Below are 20,140 nucleotides of genomic sequence, written 5' to 3' on the forward strand. Positions count from 1 at the left end.
ATATTACACTAATTATGCTACACTTTTTATAATTACTTTTACGCACGCTTTCAAACTTGCCACGTGCATGTACTTTTCGATGTAAATCTTCACATTTATTTGGAAATAAATGCTAGAACATAAATATCATTAGTTCGTTAAAAAAGTAATACAACTAAGAAAAATAAATTTCTTAGGAAATCAGTTTAAAATAGAACATTATTAACTGGTCGGCAGCATTTAACAAAAAAAGGATTTGTTTCTTTTTACAACTTAGCTAATAACCTAATAGCCTTTGGATTTTCAGAGACTATAATAAAATATTATTTGCGTGCATTATTTATTATTAAAAAGAGAATTACCTATCTTATCGATGTACTTGACAAATTATATCACGATTATAATTCTCCTTAGTTTCTATGTTTAAGTTAAGTTTGGAACTTCGCAATTCCACAAAATAAAAATAATTGCATTGTGGGCTTGTCAATGTACTTAGATACATTTATTGTTCTCTTTAGATTTAGCTTACATTTTTCATTCTAACGACAAAATAAAGGAATGATATAAAATATTATAAAGAGCTATCTTTTTAAATATTCCAAATTTTTGTTTACTTACAAATTCACGTTCGAATACCGCCTGTGATATTAAAGCGCTGCACGCATGCGTCAGAGTAATTCTTCCAAGCTTCCAAGTGACGTGGCTTCAATGACGGCACGAGTTGTGCTGTTACGGTGAAATTGTGTCATTTTAATACAATTGTAAAATAATATTGTAACTATGAGAATTTGATAATTGAGATTATTTAAGATTCTTTCAAACTCATTATCGGGAAACGATAATTAAACGTTGATTTAATTAGGTATGTTTAACCTAAAATCACTGATTGCACCATTACACTTGTCACATATTTAGAAACTGTATGTATAATAGAAATTAAATATCAGTTGAATTTGTTATTTGTTATGGTATTCTTTAAACATAGAAAAATGACTACTTATGAAGATTTCATTCAACAAAATGAAGACCGTGATGGAGTACGTATCACTTGGAATGTTTGGCCTTCTTCACGTTTAGATGCCACCAGACTTGTTGTGCCATTAGGAACACTTTACCAACCGATCAAAGAAAGGTCAGATCTTCCACCAATACAATATGATCCTGTTCTTTGTACAAGGTCTACTTGCAGAGCAATTTTAAATCCACTGTGCCAGGTGGATTACCGTGCTAAGCTATGGGTGTGCAACCTTTGCTTTCAGAGGAATCCTGTAAGAACCAAGTCATTTTGTTTTAGGAACTGAACAAAATTATCTTCTCTTAAGAAATAAAATAATATTTTGATATTTAATATGTTTTCAGTTTCCTCCACAATATGCTGCTATTTCAGAACAATATCAGCCAGCTGAATTAATACCGAAGTTTTCGACAATTGAATATACCATAATGGTAAATAATATTTATAAATCAAGATGAAGCAGTATTTATATTGATCCACAAGATATTGATTGTTATCTTTATATAGAGAGCACAATGCATGCCTCCAATTTTCTTGATGGTCGTGGATACATGTATGGATGATGAAGAACTAGGTTCTCTCAAAGATTCATTGCAAATGTCACTTTCTTTGCTCCCACCTAATGCCCTAATTGGTCTTATTACATTTGGAAGAATGGTCCAAGTTCATGAACTAGGTTGTGAAGGATGTAGTAAAAGTTATGTTTTCCGGGGTACTAAAGATTTACAACCAAAACAAGTCCAAGATATGTTGGGTACATATTTTTATTTTTCTATAATAGAATAAAACAATGTAGAATAAATATTTATTATAGAGTGTTATAGGTATAGGCAGACCAATGCCGGGTCAAAATCCAAATCAACAAAGAGGACCAAGTGGACAACCACTTCCACCAGCTAATCGCTTTTTACAGCCTGTACATAAGTGTGATATGAGTTTAACAGACCTTCTGGGAGAATTACAACGTGATCCATGGCCGATCGGTCCGGGAAAACGTCCATTGCGGTCAACGGGTGTCGCACTAGCTGTTGCTACTGGTCTTTTGGAAGCCAGTTATGCTAATACAGGAGCTAGGTACACATTTCATTTGTAAACATTGTATTTAAGTGTTTTGAGTATATTTTACTATTATTTTCAGAATAATGTTATTTGTCGGTGGGCCTTGTTCTCAAGGACCAGGTCAAGTCGTAACGGACGACTTAAGACAGCCTATTAGATCTCATCATGATATCCAAAAAGATAACGCCAAACATATGAAAAAGGCGACTAAACACTATGATTCTCTCACGTCACGAGCCGCAACCAATGGCCACATAATAGATATATACTCATGCGCTCTCGATCAAACGGGTCTGTTAGAAATGAGACAATGTTGTAACTCAACAGGTGGTCACATGGTCATGGGAGATTCTTTCAATTCTTCTCTATTTAAACAAACGTTCCAACGTGTATTCGCTAAGGATCATAAAGGCGACTTGAAAATGGCATTTAATGCGATATTAGAAGTAAAGACATCGCGAGAGATCAAAGTTTCGGGTGCGATTGGACCCTGTGTGTCTCTAGGCGTAAAAGGATCGAGTGTCGGAGAACAGGAAGTAGGATTAGGTGGAACGTGTCAGTGGAAATTTTGTTCCCTTACGCCATCCAGTACTACAGCATTGTTTTTCGAGGTTGTTAATCAACATACTGCGCCGATTCCTCAAGGTGGAAGGGGTTGCATTCAGTTCATCACGCAGTATCAACATAGTAGTGGTCAACGAAGAATTAGAGTTACTACGATTGCTAGAAAGTACGTTAATATAATCATCCAATTATTAAATATTATTGTATTTTAAATTGCAATATTCCTTATTACAGCTGGGCGGATGCATCAACATCTTTGCATCATATAAGTGCTGGTTTTGATCAAGAAGCAGCAGCTGTTCTTATGTCACGTTTAGCGGTATTTAAAGCAGAGAGTGATGACGGACCAGATGTTTTAAGATGGGTCGATCGAATGCTTATCAGACTGGTTCGTATTTTTTGCTAAATTAGCATTTAATATTTTAATATTATAATTTTTTTAACATTAAGGATTTCTGTAATAGTGCCAAAAATTCGGAGAATACACAAAAGATGATCCAAACAGTTTTAGACTTGCAGAGAACTTCTCTTTATATCCTCAATTTATGTATCATTTGCGTAGATCGCAATTCTTACAAGTATTTAATAATTCCCCTGATGAAACTAGTTTTTATAGGTCAGTAGCTGCTGTACTTCTGTGTTCCGATCAATCGAAACGCTTCGTTACTAATCGAATTTTACATATTACAGACATATGCTCATGCGAGAAGATTTAACAAATTCTTTAATAATGGTGCAGCCAATTTTGTACAGTTATGGATTGAGTGGTCCCCCAGAACCAGTTTTATTAGATACTTCGTCTATTCAACCAGACAGGATTTTATTGATGGATACTTTCTTCCAAATCCTTATATTCCATGGAGAGGTAGTTATTTGTTAATATTACTTATGATTACTTATAATAAATGATATGATCGTAATGAGTTTAATTTATTACAGAGCATTGTACAATGGCGCCAATTAAGATGTCAAGATTTGCCGGAATACAAGAATTTCAAACAATTATTAGCAGCACCTGTTGATGATGCCGCTGAAATATTAGTTGAACGGTTTCCTGCGCCAAGATATATTGATACTGAACAAGGTGGTTCACAAGCGAGATTTTTATTGAGTAAAGTAAATCCAAGTCAAACTCACAATAATATGTACGCCTATGGAGCGGTAAGTATATTTTGTTTCTCATTTTTATTCTTAATGATGCGTTTCATTTACAACATAAATTTTTTCTATATCAAACTATTTTATTTGTTGTTCACTTTCAACAACATTAAATATGAATCAATCATACGTAACTAATAATTTTTTTTTTACCATCATTTTTATCACCGTGATCCTGCAACCAGGGGATGCCGATACCCAGTGGGGTGTGTTCTTCATTCATTTGATAATTATATTTCTTTTATTATATTTGCTTTCGTTGCTTTGGTAATGGAATTTGATCAAAAAAATTTCCAGACCTAGACAGTTGATATCTATCTATGCAGTAAAATATTTATTTTCTCTTTATCATACATGTTTCTTAACAGTAGTAAAATAACTAACATATTAATCGTTACTTTGAAAGTTTACAGGAACATCAATATTGAGTTCTTTTAATTTATCTGACATTATTTAACACAATTTCATGTTGCTATAAAGCAAGCATAAAATTCTATACACTTTAACAGTTTTTTGTAGCAGTATTGTCACAATTCACTGGTGGTTGGCATCAAGACATCTATTTTCTTAAAATATATTTTTATCAATTGTAACTAACTCTAATATTTTTTCTTTTTTTTTCTATGGGTTTGGGAATAAAACTCTTTGATTCCTCTCTATTTCTACAATTATCAATTATAATTTCTAATTAATTGTTATTATGATTTAGGAAAGTGGAGCACCTGTCTTAACTGACGATGTCAGTCTACAAGTATTCATGGAGCATTTAAAAAAATTGGCTGTATCATCCACGGCTTAAAATGCAGCAATACAAAAGATATTCTCATTGTTTTGCATATGCAAAATTTAATGCCTCAGACACTATGATGATAGTTGACACCTATAGTTGCAGTCTATTAAGGAAGGTAAAATAGATACAGTAAGAATTTCCATTATAATGAAAATATACGATTAATGAAATATATAATAATGCCTCAATATTTTTTCCGAAGTCAAGATATAATTCATGTACAAATAAAATACATAGTATTAATGTAATACATATTTTACATCCATGTTTCCATTTTTTTTAATGTGTCATTAATATCATAACTTATTTTTCAAGAATGCTCTTTATTATAAATGTGGTCACCTTCTCTTTTTCTTTTGGAAGATTGTAAACGGTGTAGCAGAACGAATAATGGATTAGATATTGTAAACAACAGGTTACCAAAATCTGTAATGGCAATTGAGTTTGTATACTATGAATCATAAAAATATATAATATTGTACTATTTTTTATTAATTAAAACTGTAGCTGTTTTAATAACAATTTGAAAGAAATGCAATTTACGATATCTTTCCTTTTATTGTACCATTAAATACCAAACGTTATTCAACCTTGTCACAAACCGGCAGATGTAACAAGAAGTAATTGTATTCGTTAATATCAATTATAAATCTTCTTACATATGCTCAACACATCAGCAAATTGTGCATCATCTAAACAAAAATAAATAAATTAACTAAGGAATCGTATAGACATTTTTTGCTCCACATCTGTCCTCTCTAGTGCTTTAGAAAACTCCTCAAATGAAATCATTCCATCACCATTTTCATCAGCCTCTACTATAGTTCTCTCTGCAATACTAGTTAACTGTTCTTCGCTAAAATAAATAAATAAAAATTGTTCAAATATGTTATTGTTACTTTATACTGAAACTGATAAATCAGAACTACTTTCTTACCTAATATTTGCACCAACCATCATGTGCAAAATAGCTAGAAGTTCATCTTTCGAAATTAAATCATCATTATCTAAATCATACATTTTGAAAGCAACTGAAAATAATAAGAAACTTACAATATATTAAGACCTTTTTAACTAGATTTAATCAACAACATATTATTGACTTACATTTCAGTTTCTCTTGTCTAGAATTTAATCTATTAGGGCTGTTCTTTTTAATCGGTCTGAAATGAGCCAACACTTGCATAAATTGTAAGAAATTTACCCTATCATTACCACTTTCCTCAAAGAAAGCATTTACAATTCTATCACCAAGAGGATTTATTGCTAATTCTGGGATTCTCAGGAAATCTTCTCTGCTAAGTGTTCCACAATCACCACGATCAAGACTTGTGAAACGACTATATAAGCGTTCAATTTGGTTTGGTGTAACTATAATCACATCAAAATAATAATAGAATGCTTATATATAAACTTGCATAATATTTGAATACATATGCATACAATTAAAAAAGAATTTTTTAAACAAAACAATGAATATGGACATCATTTTAAAATATCATAAGTATCTTATAAATAAAACTTACACCCAGTAGCTTCTTGGATTTGTGCTATTTCTTCTTCACGCAAAAGAAGACTAGATCTATTACCCATATTTTTTTCTTGTAATAATTAAAATACTTTTTAATAAAATAATTTGATAATTTGGACTAGGTTCGACTAATCTGCATATTTAATTTTCTTGGTCAAAGTACAGTCCCTAAATATAATTCCCTGACAGATTGACAGGTTAACCACAATCGTAAGTGTCAAAGGTAACTGATAATGTAGAAATTTCACTCAAAGTCGAAGCTAATATACGTGTGCCTGTACATCTATACAGTATAGAATACTACAATCGACTCGTGACGGTATATATATGTTGCAGAAGTATTCTAATAGACAAATTGAATGTATTTAACATTAGTATGATATAATCAAATAATTTTTTAAAATCATCTTCTTTTATACGCTAAGTTTTTTTACAGCTACCTGCGATTTGTAATTAATGTTATTATTTGCTAATATTATTAAATGTTACAACGAACCAGATTTCCTCTCTGGCTGAACATAACTATATTCAACAAAACATGCTTCGTGCCAAAATTGAAAAAAAAAGAACTAAATTTCATATTCTAGGAAACCCTATGACTACTATCAGCCACTATCATTTCGACATTGGAGCTTAGTGGACATTACTGGAGCTTAGAAAAAACCATCCGGAAATTGAATCGTGAAAAAACAGCATGGAAGACAAAAAGGTTCTCGTTTTGCGCGTGTATGACGTGTTATGAATGTCTCTGACAGAGACAGAAATACTCTACTCATCTCTGTCTGTCTCGTGAAAACGAGAACCTATTTTCCTCCATGTTGTTTTTTCATGACTCAATTTTCGGATGGTTTCCCTAGTGAATGTTGGGACCTGTTTATATGATCGTGACCACTATCGTAGGAATCCCTAAGAGACATTTCATAATTCGTAAGGTGTTCTCAAATCATATTATTCAATAAAAAGTTCATAATAAAATGAATTTCTTTATTTATGTATATTAAATTATGGATAATCAATATCATGCATTAACATTCCTTTATCTATCCTCCATTTAATGAAAACTGATTTATTTAGAAAAACTTTTCCTTCCGTATCATTTTTACTTTTTCTCTTGAGATAGAAAGTTATATGAATCCATGTGAATTATATTCATAAATTACTTATTCGTTATTTTGTATTATTATCCAAATTACAATTTTTCAGAAAGTCATTCAGAAAATTTATATAAATTTGAATAAGTATAAATTCCCGCTGCAGTTCTCCAATTCCAACGTCAGTGACTAGGAAGTGACGTTCCTACAGCGTAGTGTCCACGTAGCGCCTCAACTTCTGACAAGCACAGTCTTTTATACGTATACCGTACACGCGGTATACGTCAAATAACACTTCGTGAATCGTCCTCCAATACTACACAACGTGAGTATAGTGTTTTGAAGACCAACTTCCCGATTTTTTTTACAGAAAACTAAGAAAAATATTAGCAATACGCTAAAAAACATTTGTTATAACCTATAAATCAAATTCTGTTATTAAGGAATTCAAAATTGAATATATATAATCTATCTAGTTCAAGTGAGATATAATAAATTATTAGGCGTACTATATATTCAAAAGCATATGTAATTTACATATCTATTGGTTTGTTCTAATTATAAAGATCGGGCGTAACTGTGACTTGCTCAATGTGTTGCTTCGTTACACGTACATTTTACTTTCAGTTGCACGAACATAATGGATCAAGTGAAGAAACTCACCGAACCTGGACGTCAATTCGCGAAAGACAGTATTCGTCTTATTAAACGGTGCACGAAGCCTGATAGAAAAGGTAGGTTTCTAATAAAGTCGATTGACAAATGAGTATCAACTGTAACTTATTGTATGATGATTTTTAGAATTTCAGAAAATTGCCATTGCCACTGCCATTGGTTTTTGTATAATGGGATTTATAGGATTTTTTGTTAAATTAATCCATATTCCAATTAATAACATCATTGTGTAAGTAGATTTGGTTGTGTACTCTTTACATTTATTCAAATAATTATATTTATATATCTTTTTTCTTTTTAGGGGTTCATAAGCTCACACTAAATAGGTACAATTACTGTTTTCTCCCATTATGTATCTTTATTTATAAGGTAAAATTATATATTTTGTTTTGAATTGATTGTGATTGAGACATGAGAATGTGTGTGTATAATATTAATATTGAATTTTATAATAAAATGTGTGTGTAATATTCTTGTTGTTTGTACTTTTTTAACATTTAGACTTTTCTATTAAAACTTATGGAGTAACTTGAAGCAAAAATAAACATTAGATGATTAGTATCGAAGGCACTTTTATTTGAAGAATAAAATTTTCCCTTAGGGGTTACAACAATAAGATTTTGTCAGCCATTTTTCTAGCTTCAATTCAATGCATTTCTCCTAAGAAAAAATAGCTGTCGCATGGAAAACCACGGCCAGGTACTCAGTAATGAAAAGACAATAGTACGATTTTGTTACAATGAATAAAATCCTATATACTGTTTGCTATTGGTTATTAAAGTTATTCTGCACTTATCCTCTAGAAAGACTTCGTTTTTAATATACTTTACTAAAAAGACAACCAACCTATAGGCCAGATACTATAAGCGACTGTATCTGGGATTTTAATAATGGCAGTATATATTGGATAGCAAACGTAATTATATGAAAATACACTCTATGTTTTATTTTAAAGAATCGTCAATTTTGTCCGTGATTTTTTGACAAATGTATGTGTATATGTATATTCCGTAAACATCGGAATATTTTTCGTTTAAAATAAAATGCAATACTTTCAAACAGTCTGCATATTAAAATCAATTGTGCATTTTTAGCATATTAATAATAATTATTTCGACTATTTTCGGATTCTTTTTTAAATGTGTCAACGATAGAAAAATCTCGTATATAAATATAAACTCTGTTTCAATATATCTGATATACTATTACTTTCAGAACTCTGCATTAGTAAATAGACATCGATAATATACGCTTAACATGTGTATTAAACTATTAAATACTCTTTTCGGGCAACTTAATAAAATTTATATAAAAAGCAAATATATATAATATCTATATATATATATGTAGCACCACACGTGTGACTGTTACGTGTTCGTCCTACGCGTAAAAAAAAAGAAATCATTCTTAATGCTCGTGGACGCTTTTTTCTTAATCTCGTGAAAGAAGAACAAGAGGAAGACTTTGTCTCACTTCCGCTTTATGAAGTGCAAGGAAAATCTTCTCTTTCGTTAGATCAATCGGCGGTAACATTCCGAATGAATGAAAAGCATTTTTTAGTCCGTGGACACGAAAAAGCGTTTCACTATTTAAAGTAGCTTTCGGCTAAGAATTAAACTAGCTTCCGTACATTGCAAGAACGCGTAAGCGTAGCCCAGAGTGCGTTTACTAATTTCTTTCCACCGATAATCTTGCTATAAAGAAACAAAAATATTCTCTGATCGATATTTCTGATGGTTCTTTGGCATTCCTCCTTGTCACTATTACATATACATTCGTGTATTAAAAATTTGAACGATTACGAACGATCAGAGTTGTAATATAAAAGAAAATTAGGTTGTAACAAATTTTTTGCACGCAAACGCACTGAGGGAGGGTAACTACCCACGAAATTGAGGTATATCATTCGATCATTGTCATTAATCGTCATGTATATCGTGTTCTCGTTAACTGTTAATGACGCATACGTGTTTGACATGTGCGTGTCTGCGAGTGTAAATACAATAACATACGTAAACTGTATAAAATATGCACAGTATTAAATATATCGTTTTCGATTATTCGTATAATTATAAGTATCCTTTGAGAACGCATCTCGTAATCGCGTCCCAATGCACGTGAGATAGTCGTAATCAATATCAGAGGACTTATTTTATGCCGAGTTACAAATTATACTTTTCTGTTCTCACTGGTGAATTGAGATGTCGCGTAAAAAATAACGGCACTTAACGCGAACCGCCATTTGTAAAAGAAATTCTCGACTCTTACCTAAAGCAACGAAACATCTTTGCGATGCTCAATCGTTTTTACTATATCATGTTCATAATCCACAAGTATGTCTGTTTAGAAAACAATCATACAATACGGTCAAGAATAAAATAAGAATTTATAATCTCTCTTTGTATAACGTTCGATACAAATATATCGATATTAATGAATCGGGTATCGCAAAGATGATTCGTTTCTACCTTACATTTATCGATTACATTAATTATACCTTAGAATGTCACAGTACTTATGTTCAAGGAATCGGTTACTTATTTTCAAGAAAGGGTTACTTTCAAGGAATGTCTTCAAGCGTTCTCCATCGAACGCTTCGAGTATAGAGGGAAGTATTAAAAAAGAAAGAAGAAGAAAACAGGGTGAAAGGAGAAGATAGGAGCGCACCGTTATTACAGTAATCAACTTACGAACTACAGACTTGCGATTAACAGAGAAGGGAGATCCAGAAAATTCGGTCTACCGGAAGTACTAAGAACGAGATCAGGGTCGTTTCTTGTAATAATCTACTAACTAATAATATCGATGATTAATGAAATGACAAATGATAAGTTATAGTTACGGATTTCTTCTTTATAATTTTACCATTTTTTCCGCAAATAAAATAATCGAATAATCTCTAATTTATAAAATTTTCTTTATAAATTATAGATGAAAAGCAATTTTGGTATTGATAATTTGTAACTTGTGACTTTTAATATCCATCTAATGATACTAGTTCAGTAGGATGCAAAAGGACCCAGAATAATCTCAAAATCTCGTTCAAAATTCCTAAATCGTCTTCAAGACGACGTTTCCACTAACCGACATAGGTATTTCCGCTTTCTTGCGTCTTCTTGGAATGCATACGACTGTTCTTTCATCGTTAGACGATCCTAGATTCTTAACCGAACAACGTACCATATTCGTCAACCGGTAAACCGAATCTTCACAAGGACTACTCCTGAAAATGGCGCGGTAGACGTTTTTAGAACGTCTATAAAGCTACTAAACCGTACAACCAGCGTTTGAAGTCGGCACGAAGGGACTTTCTTGTCGATAAAAGTCACCCTCGTACTCTTCCACCTTTACCGGATATTCTGTCACACAGTTTTGAGGCTGATTCAATGCTGGTGGAGGCTGCACAAAGTTTTCCTGGTAACTGGGCAGCTGCAAAGGTTCTGCAAACTGTTGGTACGAGGTATCTGTACCACCTTGCTTCAAGCAAGTTGGTCCATGGAGACTCAACATATCTACTAGCCTGCGCCTCTGTGTTTCCAGCTCCTGAATCTGCGACTTCAGGTCGTGGTTCTGCGTTTCGAGAATCTCTGATTCCTGCACCAAGGTCACTGTCTTCTCGCGTTTCTTCAATCGACATTTGGTGGCGGCTATCTTGTTCCTCTCGCGTCTCCTTCGGCGCCTTTCCTCGTCCTCTGGAGTTAGCTACAAAAATTTTAGATCTTTAAGAACCATTCTAGTCTTGTCTTATCGTTAGAAATCTTTTTAGTACAGCAATGTGCAAAAGCTTTAGGCTATTTACCACAACGACCTCGCAATAGCAATTGATATTTCTAGGAAATATTTCCATATGACGTTAAGAACAACTTAAGGTTAAATATTTTCTTTATTTTGCTACAGATTAATCAATATTTCTGGTTGAATTATTTATTAAATTAAATATTTCTTAAGAAGTAATGACATCGAACATCTTTACATTAATTTCTAAAAGCAAAGCATTTTCGTTTACCGAGAGCCTAAGAGTTTTGCACAGTACTTTATACGTTTATAAAGAACAGCTGTATGAAAGTAATTTATTTTATGGTGTAGCGTTTGAGTTCTTGACGAGAGCAGTAACTGATAGAGAACTGGATGGAATGAGTATATCCGGTCTGACTTGAAAACCCGTGAAATCGATGAAACGGCGACTTACAGCGCGGATCGCCCAACATCACGACTGCTTTATCGTATTAACGAGAACAGTATGTGAAGGTTTCTTACTCCACCGCGGTTGTTGTTGTTGCTCGCTTCCTCCTCTTCCTCGTCGTCTGCGCTCCCGTCTTCCTTCTTTGTCTTCTTTTTCGTATCGTCCCCGGTCCCGTTGGCTCTCCTTTTTGTTTGCAGCGTCAACTTCAATCCTGTGATGTTCAAATACCAGTTAATCGCCTAAATCGTTACTAAAAACCATAATATAAGGCTTTTGGAATATAAAGTATCGCTCACCAAAGTATTCTCAACGAGCGTTCGACCTATCAATATATCATTGTCAATATTTGAAGTTTTCAACATTATCGTACGTAAAAGCCACTACAATGTTGAGAACTTTAGACATTGACAATAATATCGATCGTCTGAACGTTCCTTCGATCTTTCTGCTTTTTTCCAGTCATTCCTAAAAATCCATCAAACGAAAATGTTTTGTTTTTATGAATATGACTGTCTAATTTGTCGACAATTTTTTTTTTTTGCAATTTTCTGCGATCTGTATTTTTGTATTATCTACCGTTCCGCTTTAAGTATTGCGAACAACTCATTTTCGTTTTCTGACTTGCACCTTTCTGGCGGCCTATTTTTTAAATCGTTCCATCCTATGTTTTATAACGCAAGGTAATTTATCTCGAGCCTATTTGCTCGAGTATCTGCGTAAAATTTGCAAACCAGAGGAAGACAGCAACCAAGTAGCATCACGAAGGAAATATCTAAAGATTCTTAAAAATACGATTAATTACCGTTATTAAGATTACAATCGTAGAAAGTTTAAGACTTTCTGCACGGTACTATCCCTACCATTCTGTCCCTAGAAAACCAGAATCGCTACCGAATCCCGGATAACCTTGAATATATAGCGAGTTTCGACGGTAAAAGAAAAGAAGAAGAGCAAGAAATTCGGCAACGAGAGAAGACCCTGTAGGATATATTATCAAGGCCACCACCGGATGGCTACCTTCTTTAATGAGCTGACTACAGGTGTGCTGAACGCTCGGTGGGCTCGGCTCACCGCTACTAGTCGAATCCGTACGGTCCCTGCTCCTCTCGTTCGTGTAACCCTCGAAGGGATTGGTCATGGCGATTAGGGAGTTTACGATTTCCGGTGTCCTTGGTGTGACCTCGGCCGCCGCGACACCGAGAAGACCCGCGGCAGCCGTCGGACTAGGGTTCACGTTCAGATTCAGGTTGTACATGGTCGATTTAGATTACCATTTAACCTGGAACAAGAACAGAGATTAAGAGTGCGGATGTGCGGTTTGATGGTTCGAGCTGGTTGAAAGCGAATGAAGTCTCTTTGTGGCATTCGAGTTTCTGATAGCGTTATGTTTCGACGAAGTCGACGAGTATACTAATTTGTCGAACGCTTAGACAAGAGATGCTATGAAACGGATACATATCGGTTTTATCATAATCCGCAAAATGATTTCGAAAATCTGTCGATCACGTTGGAAAGATTTACTCTTCGTATCGATTCTAGATCCTATCGAACGATTAACAACGAACAAGGACAGAATGCAGATTTCAGAATTTCCTTCGTCTATTTGGAAATCGTAAACAATCGTGAAATAATTCGAAACAGTTCTTTTTAATAAACGTTACTTGTGTATGTAGAGCTTATCGCGGGATCTTATGGCGTTAACGACTCCGCTCGTTCTTTAAATAATTATTTCCGTCGGAAACAAAAGAAAAGCAATCTTTTCTCACGCTCGATCGACAAACAAGTCCGCCGGTCTTGTTGTAATTTCGTGGAATTATTCAATGGAATAATTGAAAAATAAAGAGAACGAGGCGAATACCTACGAAATATAAAAATACAGAAGTCAAATCCGATTGTTTCTCATCTCTGTCTGGTTTATCTTTGATCGAATGTATTTCCAGAGAGAGAGAGAGAGAGAGAGAGAGAAAGAGAGTTTTGGCAAAAATGAAACGAAATCACAACAGTTTACGGATACGTCCTTTCTACGACTCTCTGGAGAATTTCGAACGTTTGATAACTGCAACATCCTTGATTGCGGTTTTTCCTGGGATTCCAATTAATTAGAAAAGAACAGAGGTAACGGAAACTTGCCATTATCTCGAAAGGTTTTTACGATCGAATTTATTATTAATTTGACACAGTCGAATGTACATAGAATTTCCATTATCTGTTACGATATATACAAACAAACACGTATATCACGCAAAATCTATGTTTGTATCGTGGAATTTTATGTACAATGCGCTTTATACGAGTTATTATACTTTTTCTTTTTTACATAATTCTCTTTTCATATACTTTATGTATATTATTACGAAACTTTCGTTCATGAATTTTTTCAAACGTTTCGTACGAATTATTCTGGAAATTTTTTTAACGACCTTTAATTTTTATTTGAAATTGATGCCACGAAAATTATTAAAGACTCGCGATCTCTTTTTCCTCGTTTTACGATTATGAGCTTTTTGGAAAAATAATTCGAAGTATCCGAACTCACGATGCAATGCTCGAGAAACGCGATCTACACGTGTAAACGTTAAGAGTTTAACAAACAACGTGAGTCGCCGATACATGGAAAAGTAAAATAATAGTTGGTTAATTTGTAGAAACGAATTAGCATATTTGCACGCGCGTTGAGCGACGATTCAATGATGATTTACCGGAGCTAACTGGATCTCTATTCCCCTTATTGTGCAGTCTTCTTTCCGGGGAACGAGAAGTTTATTGATACGTCCTTGAAAGCGTGGCTATTGAGCTCGAATCAATGCGGGAACAAAGAGGAATTCAAACCGAATCGCGAAACGTTGATAACGAAACCGGAAGCTGAAGATCCTTATCGATTTAGCTGAAGCGCGACCAGTTTTCGATCGGCTGTCAGAGGATACAGTATTTTAACTCGACATTCATCGTGAATCGCGCTGAAAATTATTAATTAAGAAATTTCTAAAAGTCACGAAATATTCCTAAACCTATGTAAGACAAATATAGCATAAGCTTCAAACACGAGAAACGTGCAAATACGAAAAAATTATCTCCGAATCTGCACCACGTCAACTTGTACAAACTTCACCTTTGCGGCAGATGATTTTGGTTTTAGTTTCTAAATTAAATTTCATATTCCTAAATAATCGCATAAACGCGAAGAAAATGTGAACCAAAAACCTCTACAAACCTCGTCGCAGGAAGTTCCAAAGCGAAATGTACTCGCGCCTCGTTTCAGTTCGCATATCCTCAAAAAGTTTCAGTTCTCCTGCTCGTTATCTCGGCCACAGAACCTGTCACTTTCCGGTAACCTTTCCAGAGGCAGAGCACGCTTACGTAACACGATCCGCAAAAATAACGAGGCACAGAAGCGGCTCGCAGGACGCGCGAAAATCCATCGTTGCGTGGAGGCGGAAAGGAGGCGGACGAAGAAGAAGAGGAGGACAGGAAGGGGAACGTTAAAAGCTTGTCAAACGGCCGTCAAAAATACATTTTGACGCGCGGTCGGCCCCGCGTCGTGTGTCTGGCGTGTCCTCTAAAACGAAACGCGTCCTCCAGCGGAGGTTTGTTTTCGAGCGTCGAATTCTTCGGCCACCGGCTCGTTTCCAGTTGCCCAACCTCCTCTCCGCAACGCACGAGGATCCTCCCTCTACCTCCGACGTTTCTGCCTCTCGTTTTGTGAGAGTGCCAGTTCGATGCACGAGAGTATGAAAGACGATAAGACGGAACAGAGAGGGAAATAACGCCGCGTTTCGTAAGAATTTTATCGTTCCGTATTCGGAGCCTAATGCCCTTGCAACTCCTCCTTCGCAGCCTTCTACGGTTCCATCGCCACTCCACCATCTTCGAAGTGGTCCTCGCGGGCCTTCTCGGCCTGGCATCCGCCGACCAAAAAGTCCACTTCCTCGGACCGGATCTGGTCTCCTACGGATTCGTCGGTTCGTGGCCAAACCAGCCGAGCAACGTATATACCCACTGACCTATATGCTGCCACGGGAAAACGAGTCAGGGATACACGAGCCATTCAGAAGTCACGTCGAACAGCTCGAAAGATTGAAAGGTAGAAGAAAGTGACAGCTACATGGTGAATTCTTATGGAAATTCGTAATTTTTTAGAGTACGATCGAAGCGGTAGAACCTCGGTGGAAGATTGTTTCGCCTATCGTCTGTTACAGAAACCATTGTATGGATATTTTATACGTCTGTTCGATCGTTATCTTCTGATTTCCTATAACAGCGTAGAAACTTTGAATTCGCTGCAATCTGTCTCGTCTCCTTGCTACGGACGAACTTACGGACGAAGGTGAGCGATTTAATTTTTAAGAATCCAACTATTCGCTGTGTTTCTTTTAACGAGAAGATAAAAGCCAGAAATGGAGGAAACAAAGGACGACGATTTCAAACGAACGACAAACGAGTGTGTGGGTCTAATTTCCTCTTGTCATTTTCCCTCGCGTATTTATTCACACCGATTAAACGGGAAGATGATAGAGAGGATGTGGAGGAATCCAGCGAATCGAGGCCACGAAGCGGAAGGAGGAAGAACGCTTAGATTTTGAAATTGAGCTCTACGAAAATAGTCGGCCGAGTGGAATCGCGAAACAAAGCGATACATTCTGCGCGTTACGCCTGAATTTCCATTAATTAACTACTTCTACCTACGTATGTATCTTTTTCCATTTTTACACTCCAATCAGAGTTAAATAAATGTAAAAACAATCTTCGCCGAATGGTGCTCTCCGAGACATACTTATTTTTCTTTCTTTCTTCTTTAGCGTTTTAATATACAACGTTGAAAACTGTTAAGAAAAATTATAACGAGGAGTATATTTCTCTAAATGTTTATTTTTCTTGTCGTTTAGTTATTTATTAGAAGACACTAAAATATCCTACGATTTTCTCTTCCTTTTTCTTTTATTATTATACCGATATATTTTTGCAAGAGAATTTCAAGCGTTCCAAGAACCTATCTTGTGATGTAAAAATATCTGCACAATACGACATTATGACACGGAAAACATAGAAATATTCCTTTAAATTACGTCAAGTACTCGATTCGTTTAACCAAAATGCTACTCCAAATAATCGATACTAATTAATCTTCGTTCCTTCGTTAAGTTCGTTCTACGATTTTCCAGCTGTCGGAAAGCTTTCTTTTCTCGCTTTATTATTCCATTCCATTTTCAAAAATCTATCGTATATAGATATATAGTGTGAGATTTCGCTGTAATTTTAAAATAACTACGTCCGACAGATATCAGATACTATCGGATGATAATAATTTCAGAAATTAGAATGTAAAAGATTTATTTCGAAGGTTTGAAGATCCTCGACGAATTTCCATGGAAAGTTAAAAAGAAGAAAAAAAAAACAAAAAATCGAGAACCGAAGATGCAACGGAAAGCTGTAACGACCAGTAAAAATCGTTCTGCAAACTCTTGAAAATAATCGGTCGAGTGCAACACACCGATCGAATACGTAATCAGTGCGCGCTTATGTAAAGCTCGAGGGGCGATGCAACGGATTGAAATAATAATCGAAGAACCGAGTTTGTTTGAATGGAAACAGGTGTCCGATCGAAGCCGTCGCCGTTGCACGCTGTTATAAAACGTATAAATAGAAACCGTTTGATTTTGATGTATGCCACGAACAACTCGGTATTCGGCTGATCTCCCGCCGAAACATTTTCGGCAGACAATGCTTTCGATTGTTGCCACGCGGCGAGTTTCTTCGAAAACCCTTCCTCTGGCCATTTGACTTTCGTCGATAATCGTCGCTAAATCCATGCCACGTTATAAATCGCGTTCAACTGTTTTTCAAACGTCACCCAAATATACGAAGAGCATCGGATAAAAGCGAAGAATTATCAAACAGTTAGATAAAAACTTGGGAAAAGAGATGGTCGACATTGAAATACACTGTACGATACTTAATAAAAGCAAAGAGCATGAAACGTAGTATTTAAAATCCAACTCTCAGCTTCTGTTGCCAAATGCCATCAAATTCAAATCATCGGTTTCAAATCTACGAAATCATGTACAGACAAATACGACGAAACGGGGAAAATTGAAATGATAATATTCTAAATTTAAAACACCGCACCAACTTTCGAAGCAACTGGCGATGCATCAAAATCCTCGATGAATCCGGTCGAGGCGCGCTTCGAACGCTACAGAATTTATAAGCGCCATTATTATTTCGTCTCGTCAAGGTGCGGACTATTCGTAGAGCGTGGCCTAATAATAAGCTCACTTCCGATTCATAGAGCGCCGCGAGTGTATTATGCGCTTGTCGCGCGTCAGCTTCCACGGACAAGCCGCCGTCTTTCCCTCTTTCTGCACCAGAAATCTTATCGATTTTATCTTCGACTGCCAGCGAGGAGCGCGGAGAAGGGCACGTAGTGGACAGATGGGCCATTGTTGTCTTCTGGATTCGTCGTATTCGCGTCCAAGGTACGTTACAAAGGAGGGCAGTTGAAAGGCTTTGGGATGAAGATAACCAGTCGTCGAACGTGTTTACGGCGATCGATCCCGACGTCGATGATGGTTCGTGGAACTGTCGTTTGGCTTGAGAGGCGAAATTGGGGAGGTACACGTGTTTGAAGAAGTTCCGTGGCTCTTTAACGGCGAGTGATTTACGAATATGAAAGAAAAGGCCACTTGAGCTTTCGAGAGGAAAGGTACATGTTAAAAATTGATAAAGTTTGCTTTACGCGGTGCGGATGATTACGCGGTAAAGGAGATCTATCTGAGATGTTTTCCAAATGAAAATTTCGTCGAAGGGACGAGGCATGTACACAGAGCATGTACGTACTAAAGCGAAGATCGCGAGATTTGGTTTGGAATATATTACATGGTGGGAAAATAGGGTGTACGTTGAGAAGTTTTTCCTGTTCTGTACATTAGATTTAACGAGGAAGATTTGGGAATAACAGAAGTAGACGGAGCAGCTCAAAACTCGATATTTCTTCTTTTATCGTAATCCGAAAAACACGATACAAAACGAAGATTTACGGATAGGAAATATTTCAACGAAAAACACAAAATTATCGGGCGGATAAATTTTTAGAAACTACAAAATCTTCCAGCTATATGGCAGCAGAGTAAATCTTCGATAATCCGAACGTGAGTTATTATCTTCCACTGCCGTTCGAATCGATATCTCTAGCTACAGGCTCAAATCCGGAGATCTTCGTCGAACAGGAAAAAGATATTTTGAAAAACAATTGTAAAGATAAATATCGATAGATCATTGAAAAGGTAGAGTCGAAAATAGTAACTCGAAAAATAATGCTAAAAATGTAACCGATATCGCTAAAATATTCAGAAGTCTGTTTGAGAATATTTATAGGTAAACAAAATTCACGAAAGCGTTCGAGAGACACGTATAGAAGAACGTATGCAAATTTCAGGCCAGTTTCGACCAGACTGCAGCTCCTTTTCTCTTAATTATTCCACATTTGTAGAGATTATTTAAGAGCCGAACGCTTTTTCCAACGTCTACAAAAGAGATATAGTTGCAATTAAATGTAATTATTAAAATTCAACGAGCGAAACTCCTCCTTTTTATTTTGTTCATGATGTTTATTCGTATCTCGTATATTTATCTGTTACATTTCATTCGGATTAAACGACCTAACTTTCACCATTTATTTTTTTCATTCCTATTTATATTCTCGCAAATTTGTTTCTTGCGTTTCAACGATTGCATAACCCCGATTTTCTTTCTTTTTTTTTTTTTTTTCTTAATTAATTCATCCTTAAAATTGCATCTCGTCTGTCTTCGAGTTCTGCGTTATCTGACGAGTCTCAAAACTATTCTCACAGTTAACCTCCTTCTAATCGCTCCTTTCATGGTATCTCTGACGATTGCTACGTTATAGATATAAATGGTTTTCCATTGAGTTCTCTCATCTTCTGTAACCTTCTTCCTTAACCTTCTTTCGGATAGATCTAATAAATTAAGACTATAACGTGCACGTTCTACAGCCGTGCACCTATTTATCTTCTAAACTTATACTAAACGCGGCAGAACAAATGGTGGGCCATTTATTAGCAACCTATTCCAAGGTCTG

At 35.5% G+C, this 20,140-nt stretch overlaps 4 protein-coding genes and 2 long non-coding RNA genes across 8 annotated transcripts in view; 4 read left to right on the plus strand and 2 right to left on the minus strand.

The window, feature by feature from the left end:
* Positions 1-650: 650 nt before the first annotated feature.
* Positions 651-5,288, plus strand: LOC126920659 (protein transport protein Sec23A). 2 transcript variants are annotated; one of them, XM_050731348.1, is made up of 12 exons: positions 651-841; positions 965-1,247; positions 1,339-1,425; positions 1,502-1,748; positions 1,819-2,068; positions 2,133-2,783; positions 2,852-3,005; positions 3,082-3,233; positions 3,308-3,482; positions 3,557-3,778; positions 3,961-3,981; positions 4,485-5,288. In XM_050731348.1, the coding sequence occupies exons 2-12, from the start codon at positions 969-971 to the stop codon at positions 4,572-4,574; spliced, it is 2,328 nt and encodes a 775-aa protein (XP_050587305.1). In that variant the 5' UTR covers positions 651-841; positions 965-968; the 3' UTR covers positions 4,575-5,288. The 2 variants fall into 2 exon arrangements, with proteins under 2 accessions (XP_050587305.1, XP_050587306.1); XM_050731349.1 differs by lacking the exon at positions 3,961-3,981 and having other exon boundaries at positions 652-841.
* LOC126920705 (calcineurin B homologous protein 1) lies at positions 4,089-6,641 on the minus strand. Its single transcript, XM_050731438.1, has 4 exons — positions 6,092-6,641; positions 5,673-5,936; positions 5,503-5,596; positions 4,089-5,421 (listed from the first exon to the last, which is right to left on the minus strand). The coding sequence occupies exons 1-4, from the start codon at positions 6,156-6,158 to the stop codon at positions 5,277-5,279; spliced, it is 570 nt and encodes a 189-aa protein (XP_050587395.1). The 5' UTR covers positions 6,159-6,641; the 3' UTR covers positions 4,089-5,276.
* A 712-nt stretch (positions 6,642-7,353) lies between these two features.
* On the plus strand, positions 7,354-8,332 carry LOC126920724 (protein transport protein Sec61 subunit gamma). The gene is made up of 4 exons (XM_050731463.1): positions 7,354-7,512; positions 7,815-7,921; positions 7,989-8,091; positions 8,164-8,332. Exons 2-4 carry the CDS (start codon positions 7,828-7,830, stop codon positions 8,171-8,173), a joined length of 207 nt encoding a protein of 68 aa, XP_050587420.1. The 5' UTR covers positions 7,354-7,512; positions 7,815-7,827; the 3' UTR covers positions 8,174-8,332.
* Positions 8,333-8,417: 85 nt separating this feature from the next.
* LOC126920698 (activating transcription factor 3) overlaps positions 8,418-20,140 on the minus strand; it is a 28,559-nt gene continuing 16,836 nt past the window's right edge. The window contains exons 2-4 of one of the 2 annotated variants that reach the window (XM_050731429.1): positions 13,117-13,324; positions 12,120-12,256; positions 8,418-11,564 (exon numbers count right to left, since the gene is read on the minus strand). In XM_050731429.1, coding sequence (XP_050587386.1) covers positions 11,130-11,564; positions 12,120-12,256; positions 13,117-13,300 — 756 coding nt within the window. In that variant the 5' untranslated portion in view covers positions 13,301-13,324 and the 3' untranslated portion in view covers positions 8,418-11,129. Of the gene's footprint in view, positions 11,565-12,119; positions 12,257-13,062; positions 13,325-20,140 lie in introns of both variants that reach the window. The other variant, XM_050731428.1, reaches the window with a different exon arrangement.
* Positions 14,700-16,796, plus strand: LOC126920733 (uncharacterized). Its single transcript, XR_007712066.1, has 2 exons — positions 14,700-16,126; positions 16,183-16,796. It is a non-coding gene; the product is annotated as an uncharacterized LOC126920733 (long non-coding RNA).
* LOC126920739 (uncharacterized) lies at positions 18,198-19,710 on the plus strand. The gene is made up of 2 exons (XR_007712072.1): positions 18,198-18,871; positions 18,972-19,710. It is a non-coding gene; the product is annotated as an uncharacterized LOC126920739 (long non-coding RNA).

This window comes from Bombus affinis, chromosome 9 (genome assembly GCF_024516045.1).
Source record: "Bombus affinis isolate iyBomAffi1 chromosome 9, iyBomAffi1.2, whole genome shotgun sequence".
NCBI lineage: Eukaryota > Metazoa > Arthropoda > Insecta > Hymenoptera > Apidae > Bombus > Bombus affinis.